We start from the raw sequence: 17,536 nt of genomic DNA on the forward strand, positions 1-17,536 counted from the left end.
TTGCTTCAAAGCTATTCTGAATTCTGAATTCTGTAGGTATCAGAGGGAGGGCTCGTGAGTATCACTTAAAACCCTTCTATAGACAGTTATTCTCTGGTCTCCTCGTCTTCAAAGTTCGCTCTTTCCCAGGCTTGGTTAAGCCTAAACAGTTCCTTAACAGGTTAAGTATGTCTCCTGTGGATTCTGATCATCCACTTTAACAATCTTTTAAGGATGGATTTTTGGCCAAGTTTAGTATCTTAAAAGGCAAACCAAGGAAACAAACAATTTTAAGTTCATATTTGATCCGAAAAACCAGTTTCCCCATGATTAGGGTGTGTTTAGACAAAATGGGTTACATTCTTGGTTCTATCTACTGGTAAACTCAGCATTTTCTTTTCATCTTCAAGCATTTTCTTTGTCATTATGTTGTTATTATTTTGCTTTGTTACCAAACTCTCCTTTGAGAATTTTATTAAAATACATTGTAGTTTATCATGGACAAAAAATTCTGCTTCATGATGTAGCCTATTTAGCTGATGACACTGGAGGAATTCTGATGTTCCTCAGCTCTGGGCACTTCTTGTACGTTGAGGTTGTTTCTATAGTTCATGAAGGTGGCCACCTCTTTGGCTTGCTCCTGGTGCAGAGAAGGGTTAACATAGCAAGCCTGAGACTGCTCTCTGTAGACAGGTCTGCTTGCCAGGTTGGCGTCAGCCCATGTCTGGGAGTGTGACTCGTAAATCATCCCCTGTACTAATATAAACCCTTCGTTAAATGATAAGGGTGTCTCACTGTACCTAAACTGTTCATACAAGCAATGTGGTTTGTGCTGAACACCTGTTTTCCTTCTGAGAGTATGGAATTTTGGCATGTGCCAGGCAGATGGTGCCTGCCTCACCAGCCCCAGTAGAAACCCTGGGCACTGAGTCTCCAATGAATTTCCCTAGGTAGCAACATAGGTTGCTGCATTTTTTTTGCTGGGGGAAAAGTGTGCTCTGGTTGACTCCTCATGGGAGAGGAAAAGCATAAGGAAAGCTGCATGTGGATTCTTCAGACCCGCCTGTGTCTTTTCCCCTTATGATCCCACTGTGTCTCTTCACTACACTGCTGTCATAAATCTTAGCTCTCAGGACAACTATATTCTGTGCCCCAGGAGCCCTTGTAGAAAACCTCTGAATGTGGGGTGGTCTTGGGAACCCCTGACTGCCCCGCATTAGTCACTCTGACATTCCAGAATTGTTATTTGATGGCAGTATCCTCAAAGATGCTGACCCGATCCCTAACCTTCTTTGTTTCTCATGCATAACCAAGCATCTTCCAGCTTATATTCTCCTGAAGAACTTATGTGTACTTAGTTTATGACTATTCTTTTACTCCTCTAAAGGAGATTGCTCTACCCTATTAAATTCTTTCTTTTGTGACATCATCTCTAATGTTATGTTATAGTCATGTCACTCTAGTAACAGAAGTAGCTGACAAGTTCTAACATTACTAGCAAGTATGATTTAATATTACATTTTAGAAGAGTATATCTAGAAGAAATTCTGCAATATTGCTGTAATTAACAATGTTGACAATTGGCTCCTCCAAAGTGTGCCCATATATGTAAAAAACTCTGTGTTGTTTAACTTGAGAATTTTTCCTTAACCAGATATTGTTGGATCATGCTAAGAATTAATGAAATAATGTGGATGTGATCTTGAATTTTTGTCTTCTTCAAAAACATGTTTTTGTTTTTTCTTCAAGATGATTTGAGGGGGTTTCATACTTATGCATTGGAGTTTGAGTTATGCCACAGGCTGGTCAGCTGTATTGTTTTAGCTGCTCACTACTGACAAGCAGCTGGTGTGATGGATGCTGAATGTGTGGACCAGATAGTGATTCTACAAAGAATGAAAAGCTCAGGATAGTCAGGTCAGTCAGAATAACTTTTAAAGATTAACTTGTTAGAACAATACGAACAACGTTAACTCTATGGAAAATTCCTTGGTATTGATAATAGGTCTTTCCATGGAATGAAACATACTGTCAAAATGAGGTAATTTTAAGAAGTGATAGAATCTCTTCGACATTACTGATTCAATTGCTTTGATATTATTGAATCTTTGATATTATTAAATCAGTTAATGCTCTAGGGTGCAAAAAGTTACTGTATTCCAAGAGTTCAGATTCTTTACAAAGGGATTAATACCAGTGCCACTTAGCAGAATCAGTCCTGTGCTTATTGCGAATATTAATATTTTAAAATATTTCATTAGATCCAAGCATTAAGGGTAGGAACCTAGGGTGAAATATCTCCTTGGGCATAGAGTCAGCTCTAGAGAAACTTCTGGATGCTTTCTGACTCAATTGGAGGGCTTGCTAGCTCTTTCTGTAGGCTTTGAGGGGTGCATAAAACACTAGAAACATGTATTTAAGGGCCTTTGAATTCAGATGTTTCAACTGAACTCAGGATATAGATCTGCCCTGCTAAATAGGAGATATTAGTCAGTTACTTAGATGATGTATACAAAAAGCATAATTTGAAAGGGGAAGTTTTTTGGGTAGGGGATGGAGGTAGAAGCGAGTCAATTTATCTAGATCAACAGTTCATGCTCATTATTCAGATCAGCAGTTAGATCCTGTTTCCCTACTCTGAACAGGTACTATCTGCACTAGTCTTCACTGATGTCTGTCTGTTTCTGTCTCTCTGTCACTCCCTGAGATTTTTAAAGACTAGCTCAGGTTTTGATGCTTTTCGTGTAATGATCACCAGCTGTTTCTGTTACACTAGAGTCATGCCGTCTGTGGTGTCTGTAATGGGCTGCTGGGAAATAACTTTAAAATCTATGAATTAAAATGCCTTCCTCAAGAGCATATATAAACACGACATAGGAGTGAATTTTGGGGCTGATTCCTAAATGCCAAGGCAATGCAACCATTGCATGAACCAAAGTTTAAGTCTTAAACACCCTAAAGATTTGTTTTTGCTTGTCTCCCAGCCCCAATTACAAATCCTGTGGGACAGTCTGAGGCCTGAGCAATTTTAGGAAATAATCGATAAATTACTGTGGTCTCAAATGAACAGAAGACTATTGGTCAAATAGCAAAAGTTCTAACATATAAGTGGTGCTGGATCTCCCTGCACACTCAGAGATGCCCTGAAAGGTCCTACATTTGATATTTTAAACATTCCCCGTGGGAGCCAAAGAGCTCACACACATATATATCACGGGCTTAAGTATACATATGTGTATACAGATCTATTGATAGGTAAATATATATTTAGGTAGAAATAGAGAACTGATGTTGTCTTATAAATAAGCATAGGCATTTATGGTACACAGAAAACAGAAGAAAGGTGAATGAAAACGTGAAACGCACCATATTCTGGGACCTGTCCCGTGCCTCGCTTCAGCAGCAGCCTCACCCTTCTTCCTCCAGATTTGATGAGTTCTATAGCTCTGGCGTGTGTCATGTCCCTTGTGCTTTCTCCATTGATTTCAATGATTTGATCTCCTACCTGTTAATTTAAAAAAATTAAGTCAGCCAAAGATGGTTTATCTCAAGTTGCATTTCCAACAGATTAAAAAAAAGCATCCCTAGATGACTGGTTCCTGACAGCATTTGAACAATTTGGATGCAGCCTGCTGCTTCTTAGAAGAGGCTAATCCCCAGCTGCATCCTGACCACCAAACTTCATCTACCTTTATAGAAATGAAAATATCAGACCATGGAGGTTGTGAGGACATGTCACTTATAGTTAGCCGGTATAGTAGAGGCTGTGCACTACTTAGCCTTAAAAAAAAAAAAAAAAATCAGGGAATATGTATGATACCAGAATTCAAAATAACCTGGCACCTTTGCCTTGAATCAGGAAGTAGATATTTTAAGACCTTTGCACTGAACGTATTGCCAGCTTTTGGCTTAGTGCAGCATCTAATTCAGCATGTTGGATGGAATGATTGGTTTTTGTGCTTCTCTGAGAATTTCTGTTATGCATCATTAAAATTTCCCTGGGTACTACTGCTGTGTTGCCTCTTTGTAAACAGGGGTTGGTTGATATTCAAGTTTGATGATGAGTTTTCTGTCACAGCTCCTTGAATTAAAAGTGATATCCTCGATTCTCCATACACCACCGATGCTCTTGCTAAATCTTTGCCATGCTCACACCTGATTGCTAGAAGCTGGTTAAACACCAATCCCTCCTGAATTGTCATAAATGCTTCGGTTCCTTAAACAATTCCCATTTAGCCGTTGTGAATAGATATTTGGAATAAAAGAGGTTCAAACAGGAGCATATCATGTAATTCCCACAGTACCCTTACTGTCAGGAAACTTTGAATTAAAATATATCTCATTTCAGTGCAAGTAACAAGAGAAATTAGCCAGGAAAGCACAATAAGTTGCTTTGCAAAAATGTTATTTTAGTTGGATCCCTTCAACAAAGCAGATATCCATCCAAATTCTAAAATGCAGACAAAATTGCAGACAAACTCTCTACAGCCAATTGTGATTAAAGTGGATGCTGCCAGCTGGGCAAGAATGGGAACAAAAAGTTGCCATCACAATGAAAAGAGGGCATTAAGGCAAGACCCCCAAGGTGGGGGGGGGGAGCAAACACATGTTTATTGACACTTCTACCTAAAGAGGACTCTGTAAGGGCTGAGGCTTCCAATGCAATGAAGGTAAAGCCCTTTGTGTGCTCAGTGGCTTTCAGAAGTATGGTTTTTGGGCAGTGGAGGAGGTCGGTCTCACTGGCATGGCTTGACATTCCACAGAAGAACCAGGAAGACAGGATTCTGTTTTAGGGCCAACACCGCTCTTCAAGTTTCCTTAATTGTATTTTCTCCTACGAAGGCGATAGGCACAATCTGCAGTTGAGTAGCTTGTCAGAGGCCACGTATCTAAGCCAGTGGCAGAAATGGGACCAATTATCCCTCCCCCAGCAATCCTCACCCACTTGTAAAACCTCATGGCACTGTATTAAATTGTAGAAGTAAATTATATTAATTGTAGAAGTAAAAGTTCCTACAGTGTTGCATATGTAGAGTCCTCATTCCTACCTAGACTCTCTTCTGAGTTTCAGACTCACGTACCCAATTGATTACCAAACATCTTCACCTGGGTGTCCAACAGGCAGCTCCAAATCAATAGAAGTAGACTGGGCTTATTACCGTTCTCCCAAAGCAGTTTTTCCTCTTAATTTCTAATCCTGATTAATGGCATCACTGTTCACCCAAGCCAGAGACCTGGGGGTCACACTGGACTCATTTCTTCAACTTCTCTGCATCTGTCCTGGTCCTCATATGTATCCCATTGCTAACTAGCTCCATTCAGGCCTTCACTCAGATCACTCCAATAGTCTCCTGTCACTTTCCCTCCAATCTCTTCTTATTGTTACAAAAGTCATTCTTCTAAGGAAAATCTTCCCAAATGCATCACGTTGACTGAGGCATCCAGGCCCTTCCACGTGCCACTGTTCTCTTTGCCTTCTCTCCATTGGCCTGGCGATCTCCTGATGTTTTCAAGGTCAGCCCAAGCATCTTCTCCTCTGGGGCACCTTCCTTGACCCTATCCTCTTCCCAAGCAGAGGTGTCCAGTCTCTCTGTTCATTAGTCACTGCACCCCTCTCTGTTACTTATCACACCTCAATGCAGATTTATGATTCTCTGTCTTCCCTCCTAGACTTTGAGTGTCTTCACTCAGTAAACAATTTATGAACATCTATTATGTGCCAGACAATCTACTGGGGTTATAGAGATAAATGGCACAGTCTCTATCTACAATAAGTTCTCAGTCTAGTTGGGGAGAAAAATGGTAAATAAGACAATTACTATTCAATGCATCTTTGCTATGACAGAGACATTCACAAAGCACTTAAGGAACAGAAAGGAGGTACATCTAACCCAGAATGGGTGGGTTGAGTAGTTAGAGAGAGCTGCCCAGAGCCGGTGACATCTCAACTGAGTTCTGAAGTATTAGCAGGAGTTCCATAGGTGAGGGAGGGGGAAAGCATTCCAGGCAGAGAGACAGCAGCATATATAAAGACCCCAAGAACTGAGGTATGTTTGGGGAATTGCCAATAGTTTGCTATGCTACTCAGGAGTCTGGGCTTTATTTTGAAGGCAACAGAAAGGCACTGAAAATTTTAAACAGGGGGTAACCTGGCTAGGGAAGCAGAGTGGTGTTTAGAAATCTTCCTGAGACATCAGTAAGGAGAGTGGACTGGAGAGAAAGGTGGGAGACCAAAGAAGGGAGCTGAGTTGTGGGGTTGTCATATTGTCTATCCAAGTGAGACACTAGGAGGCTGTGGGAAAGGAGATGATGGGACAAAGGGACAGGGTCCTCCTTAACTGTGTTACTGACATGAGGTACACTATGTGTACTTGTATTTATGAATGAGTGAAACATTTCCACACTGGGCATCTTGAGAACTGTGGGAAAAGGGGTTATAAGCACTCTCTACCCAAAAATCAAGTACTGCTGCCTGAGGACACTAGTGTCCTGAGACTGATGTTTCAACAAAAAGTCATGTGGAGGATGAAAGGGTGAAAAGCATCTTGCGCTGTGATAGAAAGAGTCATTCACATCTGGTACCATATTTGAGTATAGCAAGACTTAGAAAATTTGATGTTTTCATTCTCTTGTGTGTTTATCTTCCCTTTTTCCTACAAAGAGCTTATGAGAATTAAGGGAGAAGAAAGTAGCATGGGAGAAAAGGGGGGATTTGAAAACTGCGGGAGGTGAGGAAGCAGCGAGGTTCAAGGGCTGCACACGGGCTGGGCCAACGTCCCCTGTGTGGGTTTTCAGGGATGGGGCTCTGGGAAGAGTCAGAGACCTTATTTTCACTGAGTTCCCAGGAACCTGGGCTGATCTCACTGCTTGGCAGATTTCCATAATTTCAACCTTCCATGTAGGGTCCTCTCAGAGGGAGAAGAGAAGAGAGTTACTGTGATAAAGGTCAAGTCGAGGGTCCTTAGCCCCTCATCTAAGGGCTTTCAATCTCTCCCAAGCCTCCCCTCCATGCCAGTGGGGTCTGGTCTGCTGATTTTCTGCTTCATTGGGAGCAATGGTTGTTTGCGAATAGTCCAAGAACTTAACAAATACAGAAAAAAAAAAATTCTAGGGGGGTGGTGGTGGTGAGGTAATGTTATGAAAATGCCTCGGCTAACACAGACTCTGGGCCCACTCATTTGGACGTAGTCTCAATGATGAAACAGTCCAGACCCGGCCTTGAGACTCCTATCTCTTCTTGTAATAACAGAAATTGTAAAAATATTGCATTTTTGTTTTCATTCTTTTTTTAAAGTTTATTTTTAAAAATTTTTAAATTTATCAATATACAATGTAGTTGATTTTTGTGTCCCTTTACTAATTCGTTTTCATTCCAATATCAGATAATCATTTTAACTGGAGCTTCCTAAATAAATGTGGGATGTGACTTCTTTCACTTTCATCCTCTTAGGATCTGGATGTAGAAGATGGATTTGTCTGGGGGATAGGGGGTTCTCTCGTTACCTTCCGACCTCATCTGACTTCACTGCAGTTGCCAGTGTGTGGCCACAGAGTGTCACTTTCCTACATCACAATAGGGGGAATTAATTTGATAAAACAAAGAGAAAACTTGCAGCTTTTTCAGAGATGAAGGAAAAGACCAGCTGTGACTCTAATGTAGTCTCTTTTTATTCTCTTTCCACTACACAGCTATCTTCAACTGAGCTACATTACAAAAATGACGTTTTAAAGCTCCCTACTTGTTCTCAGAGAATTTCTGAAATATCAATTTCCAGTTGGAATTGAGAGAGAGATGGAGTGGGCAGGGAGGGGAAGGGTGTGTGTGGGGAGAAAGAACCAAACCAGATGGAGGTAGTTCAGGAGCGTGTGTGTGTGTGTGTGTGTGTGTGTGTGTGTGTGTGTTTGTTGCTTTGTGTGGGTCATAGAGATGTCAAATTTAGGAAACCGACCAAAGGACACTGACCAAAGGACTTAAGAGGAATTCTATGCATTCATTTTTTATTTTCCTATGTAAGAAATACTTTTATCTGTGGTCCCCTTGGGGCAATCAACAACCTTAAAGCAATGTCTTAGGGTCACCTGAGTGAGTTGATTTTCATCTCTTGGCACAGCCTAAGAAGTTCTGCATTTCTCCCCATACGTTTCTGCTCATACATCAAGGCAGAATTTTCTTTAACAAAACCAGTATCAAATCCTGAGGGTGCCTGGGGCTCTGCAGATAAAAAACCTTTTTCTTCTTCCTATTGGAAGGCCAAGACCCTACATGGAAGGTTGAAATTATGGAAATCTGCCATGGAAAACACCTCAGTGTTTCTTAAGTGGTTAATAGTTTAGGTTTAAGAAAAGATGTAAACTCTGTACTATATGCTTTTTTGCAGCCAAATTATATGAGAGTTATAAGAAAGTACTTGGTTTGGCTCAATCATGTCTTTTTAAGAAATAGATTAAATTCTGGATTTACTTAGCCCCGAGTCATGACAGTCCCAGCTCCTAGGGTTGTTCGGACCATCGCCAAGAACGTGTGCAGCCAGTTGTAATCTGCTAATTGCCCTCATACCACTACTGCACCACAGACGCTATTTTGCATGGTCCTAGACGATCCTAGATTGTAATTAGGTATGAAGAATTGAGCTTCTTTAGAATTTTATGCCAATAATAATGGGTAAATCTCAATTCCTTGTTTCATGAAGGACTTCTCTGTGGACAATTTTGGTGACTAGTGGTCCGAGGTCACAGATTAATGCCATCATAATCCCTCGCTTACGGGTTGGTTTCTCCCACTGACATTAGACCCCCCATGGACACGGAACACTCTCCTTGTCTTTGTGTCATCTATACCTGCCACAGTTCCTGACAAATGGGCCTCCAGTTCATTGCAGTTGAGTCAGTGAATGTTTGGGTTGCTTCTCAGTTATAGCACGAGCAGATATCTCCATTCTCGCCACACGGTAAGTGAAGCTTTAGTGCACCTCAGCATGCCTCAAGCTGTCTTGAAATACTGCCTTAAGCATTTTCAGCCAGACCATAACAATTTCAATAGTACTTACAGACAAGTGAGTACTTACATAATGGTGACCTGCACAAATGGTTAGAGACAGGTAAAGTTATGGGAAACAAATGCTAAATGGTTGAAAGAAAGTAATGGAAACTGAGACTGAATGAAATTGTAAAGTGCCAGGAAAAAAAATAGAAGTAAGGTCTTTGCTACTACAGGCGTCATCACTGGGTGCTCTGAGAACAGGATGCCTAGGCCCTCATGGCCCGGCTGGAACAACGGATGGGTGATTTTCAACTTGACAGTGACCTTTAATATTTGCTATTTTCATGATTAATTCCGGTTAGATAACATTTAATAACCATTACAGTAAAAATATTTTTCAGTGGATTACATTGAGTGTTTTGGTTAACATTCCCATTTCTTCCACTGGACTTTTGTTAAGTTACATGGGATCCAAGTGCCTGTTATAGGATCCAGATCTTTTTATAAACTGTTGTGCACAGTTGCTGCAGCATGGCACAGGAGCCCATGAAATCAGCAGGATTTTCCAGACAGAAAATTTCTAACCCAACTGGAAGTTGAAACACATGTTGAGAGCACCCAAATGGTGAATTTTATTTGCCTTGCTTACGTAAAAAAAAAAAAAAAAAACTGTCTGAGACTCTCTATACTTTGTTCTAGACAGTATTCACTTAAAAAGAAAACATGCCAACATCTTTCAAGAAACTTCATCCAAATAGAAGTGTGAAATGACCCAATGGATGTACAAAAGGGTCCTTAATCAAGGTTATGCCTGAGTGCATACCTGCTTAGAAGGGCCATGAAGGTCAGGGAAACAGGTTGGTATAAGATGTTACAGGCTGCTGCAGAATTCTGAGGGTTCGCTGCTTGATGTGGGTGATGTACCTTCCTTCATGTTTTTATTATTTGTGCATCCACCCTTTAGAAAAGATTAGTCAGAGCTCAGAAAAATGTTCAGCCTTTGACTTGGGCACAGTGCCCCACAGTGGGGGTGTTGCCTTGGCTGGACAGTCAGACCGGGAGGCTGGCTTTGGCGGAGGTACATGGGGGTGCTCTCCAGGAGCTTCCACTTCTCATTCCAGTTTTAAAATCCTCTAAATTAAAACATGAAAATATATGTGAAATTTAAAGATAATGCAGTATCCCAATTGGGGAAGTAGTTGAGTTCTAAGTTACAATTTGGTATATTTCTCACCAAACATTTCCTTTTTCCTTGTCAAATATTACCAACACTAATCTCATACAGAGAATTTTATTAGATTGCTTTCTAAATCTCCTTACTCTTCTAGAACTTTTAATTGGGGTGGATGCCCCACTCTTCAGGTCCTCCACTCCCCCTGTCCTCTGTGTGCCCTCTGGGTGATCACTTCATACCAATCTAAGGTCTTTGTTTATTTTAGTCTTTTTAAATTTTAATTAATTTATTTTTTCATTGTACATGTTTATGGGGTACAGTTTGTTATTTCAATACATGCATATGTTCCATAATGATCTAATCAGAATAGTTAGCATATCTATCACCTAAATATTTATAATTTCTTTGTGGTTAGAACATGCAAGATCCTCTTTTCCGGCTATCTTGAAATATACAACACAATATTATTAGCTATCGTCACCCTAGGGCAGCAGAACTTATTCTTCCTGTTTTACTATAACCTCGTAACTTTGTACCAGTCTACCAACCTTTCCCTGGTTCCCCCGCCCCCTCCCCTTTTCTGCCTCTGGTAACCACTATTCTACTCTCTATTTCTCCTTTTAATTTATTTTTCTCAACTGCCCCATGATAATTGTATATATGTATGGAGTACAATATGATATTTGGGGACATTCACACTGTGTGCAATGATCATATCATGGTGCTTAGTATATCCATCACCTCATACTCTTGTCACTGCTTTGTGGTGGAACATTTAACATCATCTTGACTTACTATTCAAAGATACACAGTACTTGGCTGTTAATTGAGTTTCCCTATGTTACTATTGAACACTAGATCCCATTCTTCCTATCTCGCTAATATTTTATATCCTCTCACCACCCTCTCCCTGTTCTTTCCTTCCCCTTTCCCCACCAGTCTCTAGTAACCACTATTCTACTCTCTACTTCTATGAGATCAACTTTTTTTGCTTTCACATATGAGTGAGAACATGTGGTATTTCTCTACCTGTGCCTGGCTTATTTCACTTAACGTAATTTTCTCCAAGCTCATCCATGTTGTTGCAAATGGCAGAATTTCATTCTTTTTCATGGCTGAGTAGTATTCTATTGTGTATACCATATTTTCTTTATCCAGTCATCCATGGAGGGACATTTAGGTTGGTTCCAACCCTTGGCTATTGGGAATAGAGCCATGATAAACATGGGAGTGCAGGTGTCCCTTCGACTTGATTTCTATTCCTTTGGATATATACCCAGTAGTGGGATAGCTGGATCATATGGTAGTTCTATCTGCAGTTGTTTGAGAAATCTCCATACTGCTTTCCATAGTGGCTCTTCTATAATTTACAGTCCCACCAACAATGTATAAGAGTTCCCCTTTCTCCACATTCTCACCAGCATTTGTTATTTTATGTCTTTTCTATAATAGCCATTCTAACTGGGATGAGATGATATCTCATTGTGATTTTGCTATGCATTTCTCTGATGATAAGTGATGTTGAGCATTTTTCATATGCTTGTTGGCCATTTGTATATCTTCTTTTGAAAAATATCTATTCAGTTTCTTTGTCCATTTTAAAATCAGTTTTTTAAAAAACTTTAGAATTCTTCGTATATCTGGATATTAATTCCTTGTTGAATATGCCGTTTGCAAATATTATCTCCCATTCTGCAGGTTGTCTTTTTGCTCTGTTGATTGTTATCTTTGCTGTGCAGAAGCTTTTTAGTTTTTTTTTTTTTTAAGTTTTATTTTGTCGATATACACTGTGGCTGATTATTGCTCCCCATCACCAAAACCTCCCTCCCTTCTCCCTCCCCACCTCCCCCCCAACAATGTCCTTTCTGTTTGCTTGTGTATCAACTTCAAGTAGTTGTGGTTGTTATATCTTCTTCCCCCCCACCGGTTTTTTTTTTTTGTGTGTGTGTGTGTGTATGTGTGTGTGTGTGTGTGTGAATTTATATATTAATTTTTAGCTCCCACCAATAAGTGAGAACATGTGGTATTTCTCTTTCTGTGCCTGACTTGTTTCACTTAATATAATTCTCTCAAGGTCCATCCATGTTGTTGCAAATGGCAGTATTTCATTCGTTTTTATAGCTGAGTAGTATTCCATTGTGTAGATGTACCACATTTTCCGTATCCACTCATCTGATGATGGACATTTGGGCTGGTTCCAACTCTTGGCTATTGTAAAGAGTGCTGCGATGAACATTGGGGAACAGGTATACCTTCGACTTGATGATTTCCATTCCTCTGGGTATATTCCCAACAGTGGGATAGCTGGGTCGTATGGTAGATCTATCTGCAATTGTTTGAGGAACCTCCATACCATTTTCCATAGAGGCTGCACCGTTTTGCAGTCCCACCAACAATGTATGAGAGTTCCTTTTTCTCCACAACCTCGCCAGCATTTATCGTTCATAGTCTTTTGGATTTTAGCCATCCTAACTGGGGTTAGATGGTATCTCAGTGTAGTTTTGATTTGCATTTCTCGGATGCTGAGTGATGTTGAGCATTTTTTCATATGTCTGTTGGCCATTTGTATATCTTCCTTAGAGAAATGCCTACTTAGCTCTTTTGCCCTTTTTTTAATTGGGTTGCTTGTTTTCTTCTTGTAAAGTTGTTTGAGTTCCTTATATATTCTGGATATTAATCCTTTGTCAGATGTATATTTTGCAAATATTTTCTCCCACTCTGTTGGTTGTCTTTTAACTCTGTTAATTGTTTCTTTTGCTGTGCAGAAGCTTTTTAGTTTGATATAATCCCATTTGTTTATTTTTCCTGTGGTTGCCTGTGCTTTTGGGGACGTGTTCATGAAGTCTGTGTCCAGTCCTATTTCCTGAAGTGTTTCTCCTATGTTTTCTTTAAGAAGTTTTATTGTTTCAGGGTGTATATTTAAATCCTTAATCCATTTTGAGTTGATTTTAGTATACGGCAAGAGGTATGGATCTAGTTTCATTCTCCTGCATATGGATATCCAGTTATCCCAGCACCATTTGCTGAAGAGACAGTCCCTTCGCCACTGAATAGGCTTGGTGCCTTTGTCAAAGATCAGATGGCAGTAAGTGTGTGGGTTGATTTCTGGATTCTCTATTCTATTCCATTGGTCAGTGTGTCTGTTTTTATGCCAGTACCATACTGTTTTGGTTATTATAGCTTTGTAGTAAAGCTTAAAGTCAGGTAGTGTTATGCCTCCAGCTTTATTGTTTTTGCTCAGCATTGCTTTGGCTATGCGTGGTCTTTTATTGTTCCATATAAATGTCTGGATAGTTTTTTCCATTTCTGAGAAAAATGTCTTTGGAATTTGGATGGGGATTGCATTGAATTTGTATATCACTTTGGGTAGTATGGACATTTTCACTATGTTGATTCTTCCAATCCAAGAGCATGGGATATCTTTCCATCTTCTTGTATCCTCTCTAATTTCTCTCAGCAGTGGTTTGTAGTTCTCATTATAGAGATTTTTCACCTCCTTGGTTATCTCAATTCCTAAGTATTTTATATTTTTGGTGGCTATTGTAAATGGGCAGGCTTTCTTGACTTCTCTTTCTGCATCTTCACTATTGGAGAAAAGAAATGCTACTGATTTTTGTGTGTTGATTTTGTATCCTGCTACTGTGCTGAAATCATTGATCAATTCCATCAGTTTTTTTGTAGAGGTTTTAGGCTGTTCGATATATAGGATCATGTCATCTGCAAACAGGGACAGTTTGACTTCATCTTTTCCAATCTGGATGCCCTTTATTTCCTTCTCTTCTCTGATTGCTCTGGCTAGTACTTCCAACACTATGTTGAATAGAAGTGGTGAGAGTGGGCATCCTTGTCTAGTTCCTGTTCTTAAAGGAAAAGCTTTCAGCTTTTCCCCATTCAGGATGATATTGGCAGTGGGTTTGGCATAAATGGCTTTAATTATGTTGAGATACTTTCCCTCTATACCTAACTTATAGAGGGTCTTTGTCATGAATGAGTGCTGAACTTTATCAAATGCTTTTTCAGCATCTATAGAGATGATCATATGGTCCTTGTGTTTGAGTTTATTAATATGGTGTATCACATTTATTGATTTGCATATGTTGAACCAACCTTGCATCCCTGGGATGAATCCCACTTGATCGTGATGAATAATTTTACGTATGTGTTGCTGTATTCTGTTTGCTAGTATTTTAGTGAGGATTTTTGCATCTATATTCATCAAGGATATTGGCCTGTAGTTTTCTTTTTTGGTTATATCTTTACCAGGTTTTGGTATCAGGATGATGTTTGCTTCATAGAATGAGTTTGGGAGATTTGCGTCTGTTTCAATCTTTTGGAATAGTTTGTAAAGAATCGGTGTCAATTCCTGTTTGAATGTTTGGTAAAATTCTGCTGTGAATCCATCTGGTCCTGGGCTTTTCTTTGTTGGGAGCCTTCTGATAACAGCTTCAATCTCCTTTATTGTTATTGGTCTGTTCAAATTTTCTACGTCTTCATGGTTCAGTTTTGGGAGCTTTTGTGTGTCCAGAAATTTATCCATTTCCTCCAGATTTTCAAATTTGTTGGCGTATAGTTGTTTACAGTAGTCTCGAATGATTCCTTGTATTTCAGATGAATCAGTTGTAATATCGCCTTTTTAAATTCTAATTTTTGTTATTTGAGTCTTCTCTCTTCTTTTTTTTGTTAGCCATGCTAATGGTTTGTCAATTTTATTTATCTTTTCAAAAAACCAACTTTTTGATTCGTTGATCTTTTGAATTGTTTTTTGGTTTTCAATTTCATTCAGTTCTGGTCTGATCTTAATGATTTCTTTCCGTCTGCTAACTTTAGGTTAGGATTGTTCTTGTTTTTCTAGTTCTTCAAGGTGAAGTGTTAGGTTGTTCACTTGCCATCTTTCCATTCTTCTGAAGTGAGCATTTAATGCAATAAATTTTCCCCTCAATACTGCTTTTGCAGTATCCCACAGGTTTTGGTATGATGTATCATTGTTTTCATTAGTTTCGATAAATTTTTTGATTTCCTGCTTGATTTCTTCTTGGACCCATATGTCATTAAGTAGAATGCTGTTTAATTTCCATGTGTTTGTATAGTTTCCAGAGTTTCATTTGTTATTAATTTCTAGTTTTAATCCATTGTGGTCTGAGAAGATACATGGGATAATTCCAATTTTTTTGAATTTATTGAGACTTGATTGGTGACCTAATATGTGATCTATCCTGGAGAATGATCTATGTGCTGCTGAGAAGAATGAATATTCTGAGGTTGTTGGGTGGAATGTTCTGTAGATATCTGCCAATTCCAATTGGTCTAGAGTCTTGTTTAGATCTTGTGTTTCTCTACTGATTCTTTGCCTAGATGATCTGTCTAATATTGACAGTGGGGTGTTCAGGTCCCCTGCTATTATGGTATTAGTGTCTATTTCCTTCTTTAGGTCTAATAGCATTTGTTTTATAAATCTGGCTGCTCCAACATTGGGTGCGTACATATTTATGATTGTTATGTCTTCTTGATGGATCAGTCCTTTTATCATTAAGTAGTGTCCCTCATTGTCTCTTTTTATGGTTTTTAGTTTAAAGTCTATTTTGTCAGATATAAGAATAGCCACTCCAGCTCGTTTTTCTTTTCTGTTTGCATGGTAAATCTTTTTCCATCCTTTCACTCTTAGTTTGTGTGAATCTTTATGGGTGAGGTGGGTCTCTTGTAGGCAGCATATAGTTGGGTCCTCCTTTTTGATCCAGTCAGCCAGTCTGTGTCTTTTGATTGGGGAATTTAAGCCTTTTACATTAAGAGTTGTTATTGAAAGGTGTTGATTTATTCCTAGCATTTTATTGGTTGTTTGGTTGTCTTAGGTGTCTTTTGTTCCTTGCTTTCTGATTTACTCTTTGGTTTCTGTGTTTGTTGGTTCCTTAGGTTATAGATAGTGTTTTTGTTTGCTTGTTTTCTCTTCATGGATGCCATTTTTATTATACTAGTGGGTATTGATTTTTCTTTTTTTTTTTTTTTTTTTTTTTTTTAATTTTATTTTGTCGATATACATTGTAGCTGATTAATGCTCCCCATCACCAAAACCTCCCTCCCTTCTCCCTCCCCCCCCCTCCCCCCCAACAATGTCCTTTCTGTTTGCTTGTTGTATCAACTTCAAGTAATTGTGGTTGTTATATCTTCTTCCCTCCCCCCCCCCGATTTGTGTGTGTGTGTGTCTATGTGTGTGTGTGAATTTATATATTAATGTTTAGCTCCCTCCAATAAGTGAGAACATGTGGTATTTCTCTTTCTGTGCCTGACTTGTTTCACTTAATATAATTCTCTCAAGGTCCATCCATGTTGTTGCAAATGGCAGTATTTCATTTGTTTTTATAGCTGAGTAGTATTCCATTGTGTAGATGTACCACATTTTCCGTATCCACTCATCTGATGATGGGCATTTGGGCTGGTTCCAACTCTTGGCTATTGTAAAGAGTGCTGCGATGAACATTGGGGAACAGGTATACCTTCGACTTGATGATTTCCATTCCTCTGGGTATATTCCCAACAGTGGGATGGCTGGGTCGTATGGTAGATCTATTTGCAATTGTTTAAGGAACCTCCATACCATTTTCCATAGAGGCTGCACCATTTTGCAGTCCCACCAACAATGTATGAGAGTTCCTTTTTCTCCGCAGCCTCGCCAGCATTTATCGTTCATAGTCTTTTGGATTTTAGCCATCCTAACTGGGGTTAGATGGTATCTCAATGTGGTTTTGATTTGCATTTCCCGGATGCTGAGTGATGTTGAGCATTTTTTCATATGTCTGTTGGCCATTTGTATATCTTCCTTAGAGAAATGCCTACTTAGCTCTTTTGCCCATTTTTTAATTGGGTTGCTTGTTTTCTTCTTGTAAAGTTGTTTGAGTTCCTTATATATTCTGGATATTAATCCTTTGTCAGATGTATATTTTGCAAATATTTTCTCCCACTCTGTTGGTTGTCTTTTAACTCTTTTAATTGTTTCTTTTGCTGTGCAGAAGCTTTTTAGTTTGATATAATCCCATTTGTTTATTTTTCCTTTGGTTGCCCGTGCTTTTGGGGTCGTATTCATGAAGTCTGTGCCCAGTCCTATTTCCTGAAGTGTTTCCCCTATGTTTTCTTTAAGAAGTTTTATTGTCTCAGGGTGTATATTTAAATCCTTAATCCATTTTGAGTTGATTTTAGTATACGGTGAGAGGTATGGATCTAGTTTCATTCTCCTGCATATCGATATCCAGTTATCCCAACACCACTTGCTGAAGAGGCAGTCCCTTCCCCAGTGAATAGGCTTGGTGCCTTTGTCAAAGATCAGATGGCAGTAAGTGTGTGGGTTGATTTCTGGATTCTCTATTCTATTCCATTGGTCAGTGTGTCTGTTTTTCTGCCAGTACCATACTGTT

At 39.3% G+C, this 17,536-nt stretch overlaps 1 protein-coding gene across 2 annotated transcripts in view; it reads right to left on the reverse strand.

Annotated features, from left to right (window-relative positions):
• Nucleotides 1–17,536, reverse strand: part of MAGI2 (membrane associated guanylate kinase, WW and PDZ domain containing 2) — a 1,312,517-nt gene that overhangs the window by 55,402 nt on the left and 1,239,579 nt on the right. For both annotated transcript variants that reach the window (XM_063101323.1, XM_063101322.1), the window contains one exon: nucleotides 3,346–3,484. In XM_063101323.1, the coding sequence (XP_062957393.1) occupies nucleotides 3,346–3,484 (139 nt within the window). The remainder of the gene's footprint in view (nucleotides 1–3,345; nucleotides 3,485–17,536) is intronic.

The sequence above is a fragment of the Cynocephalus volans genome, chromosome 6 (assembly GCF_027409185.1).
Source record: "Cynocephalus volans isolate mCynVol1 chromosome 6, mCynVol1.pri, whole genome shotgun sequence".
Lineage (NCBI taxonomy): Eukaryota > Metazoa > Chordata > Mammalia > Dermoptera > Cynocephalidae > Cynocephalus > Cynocephalus volans.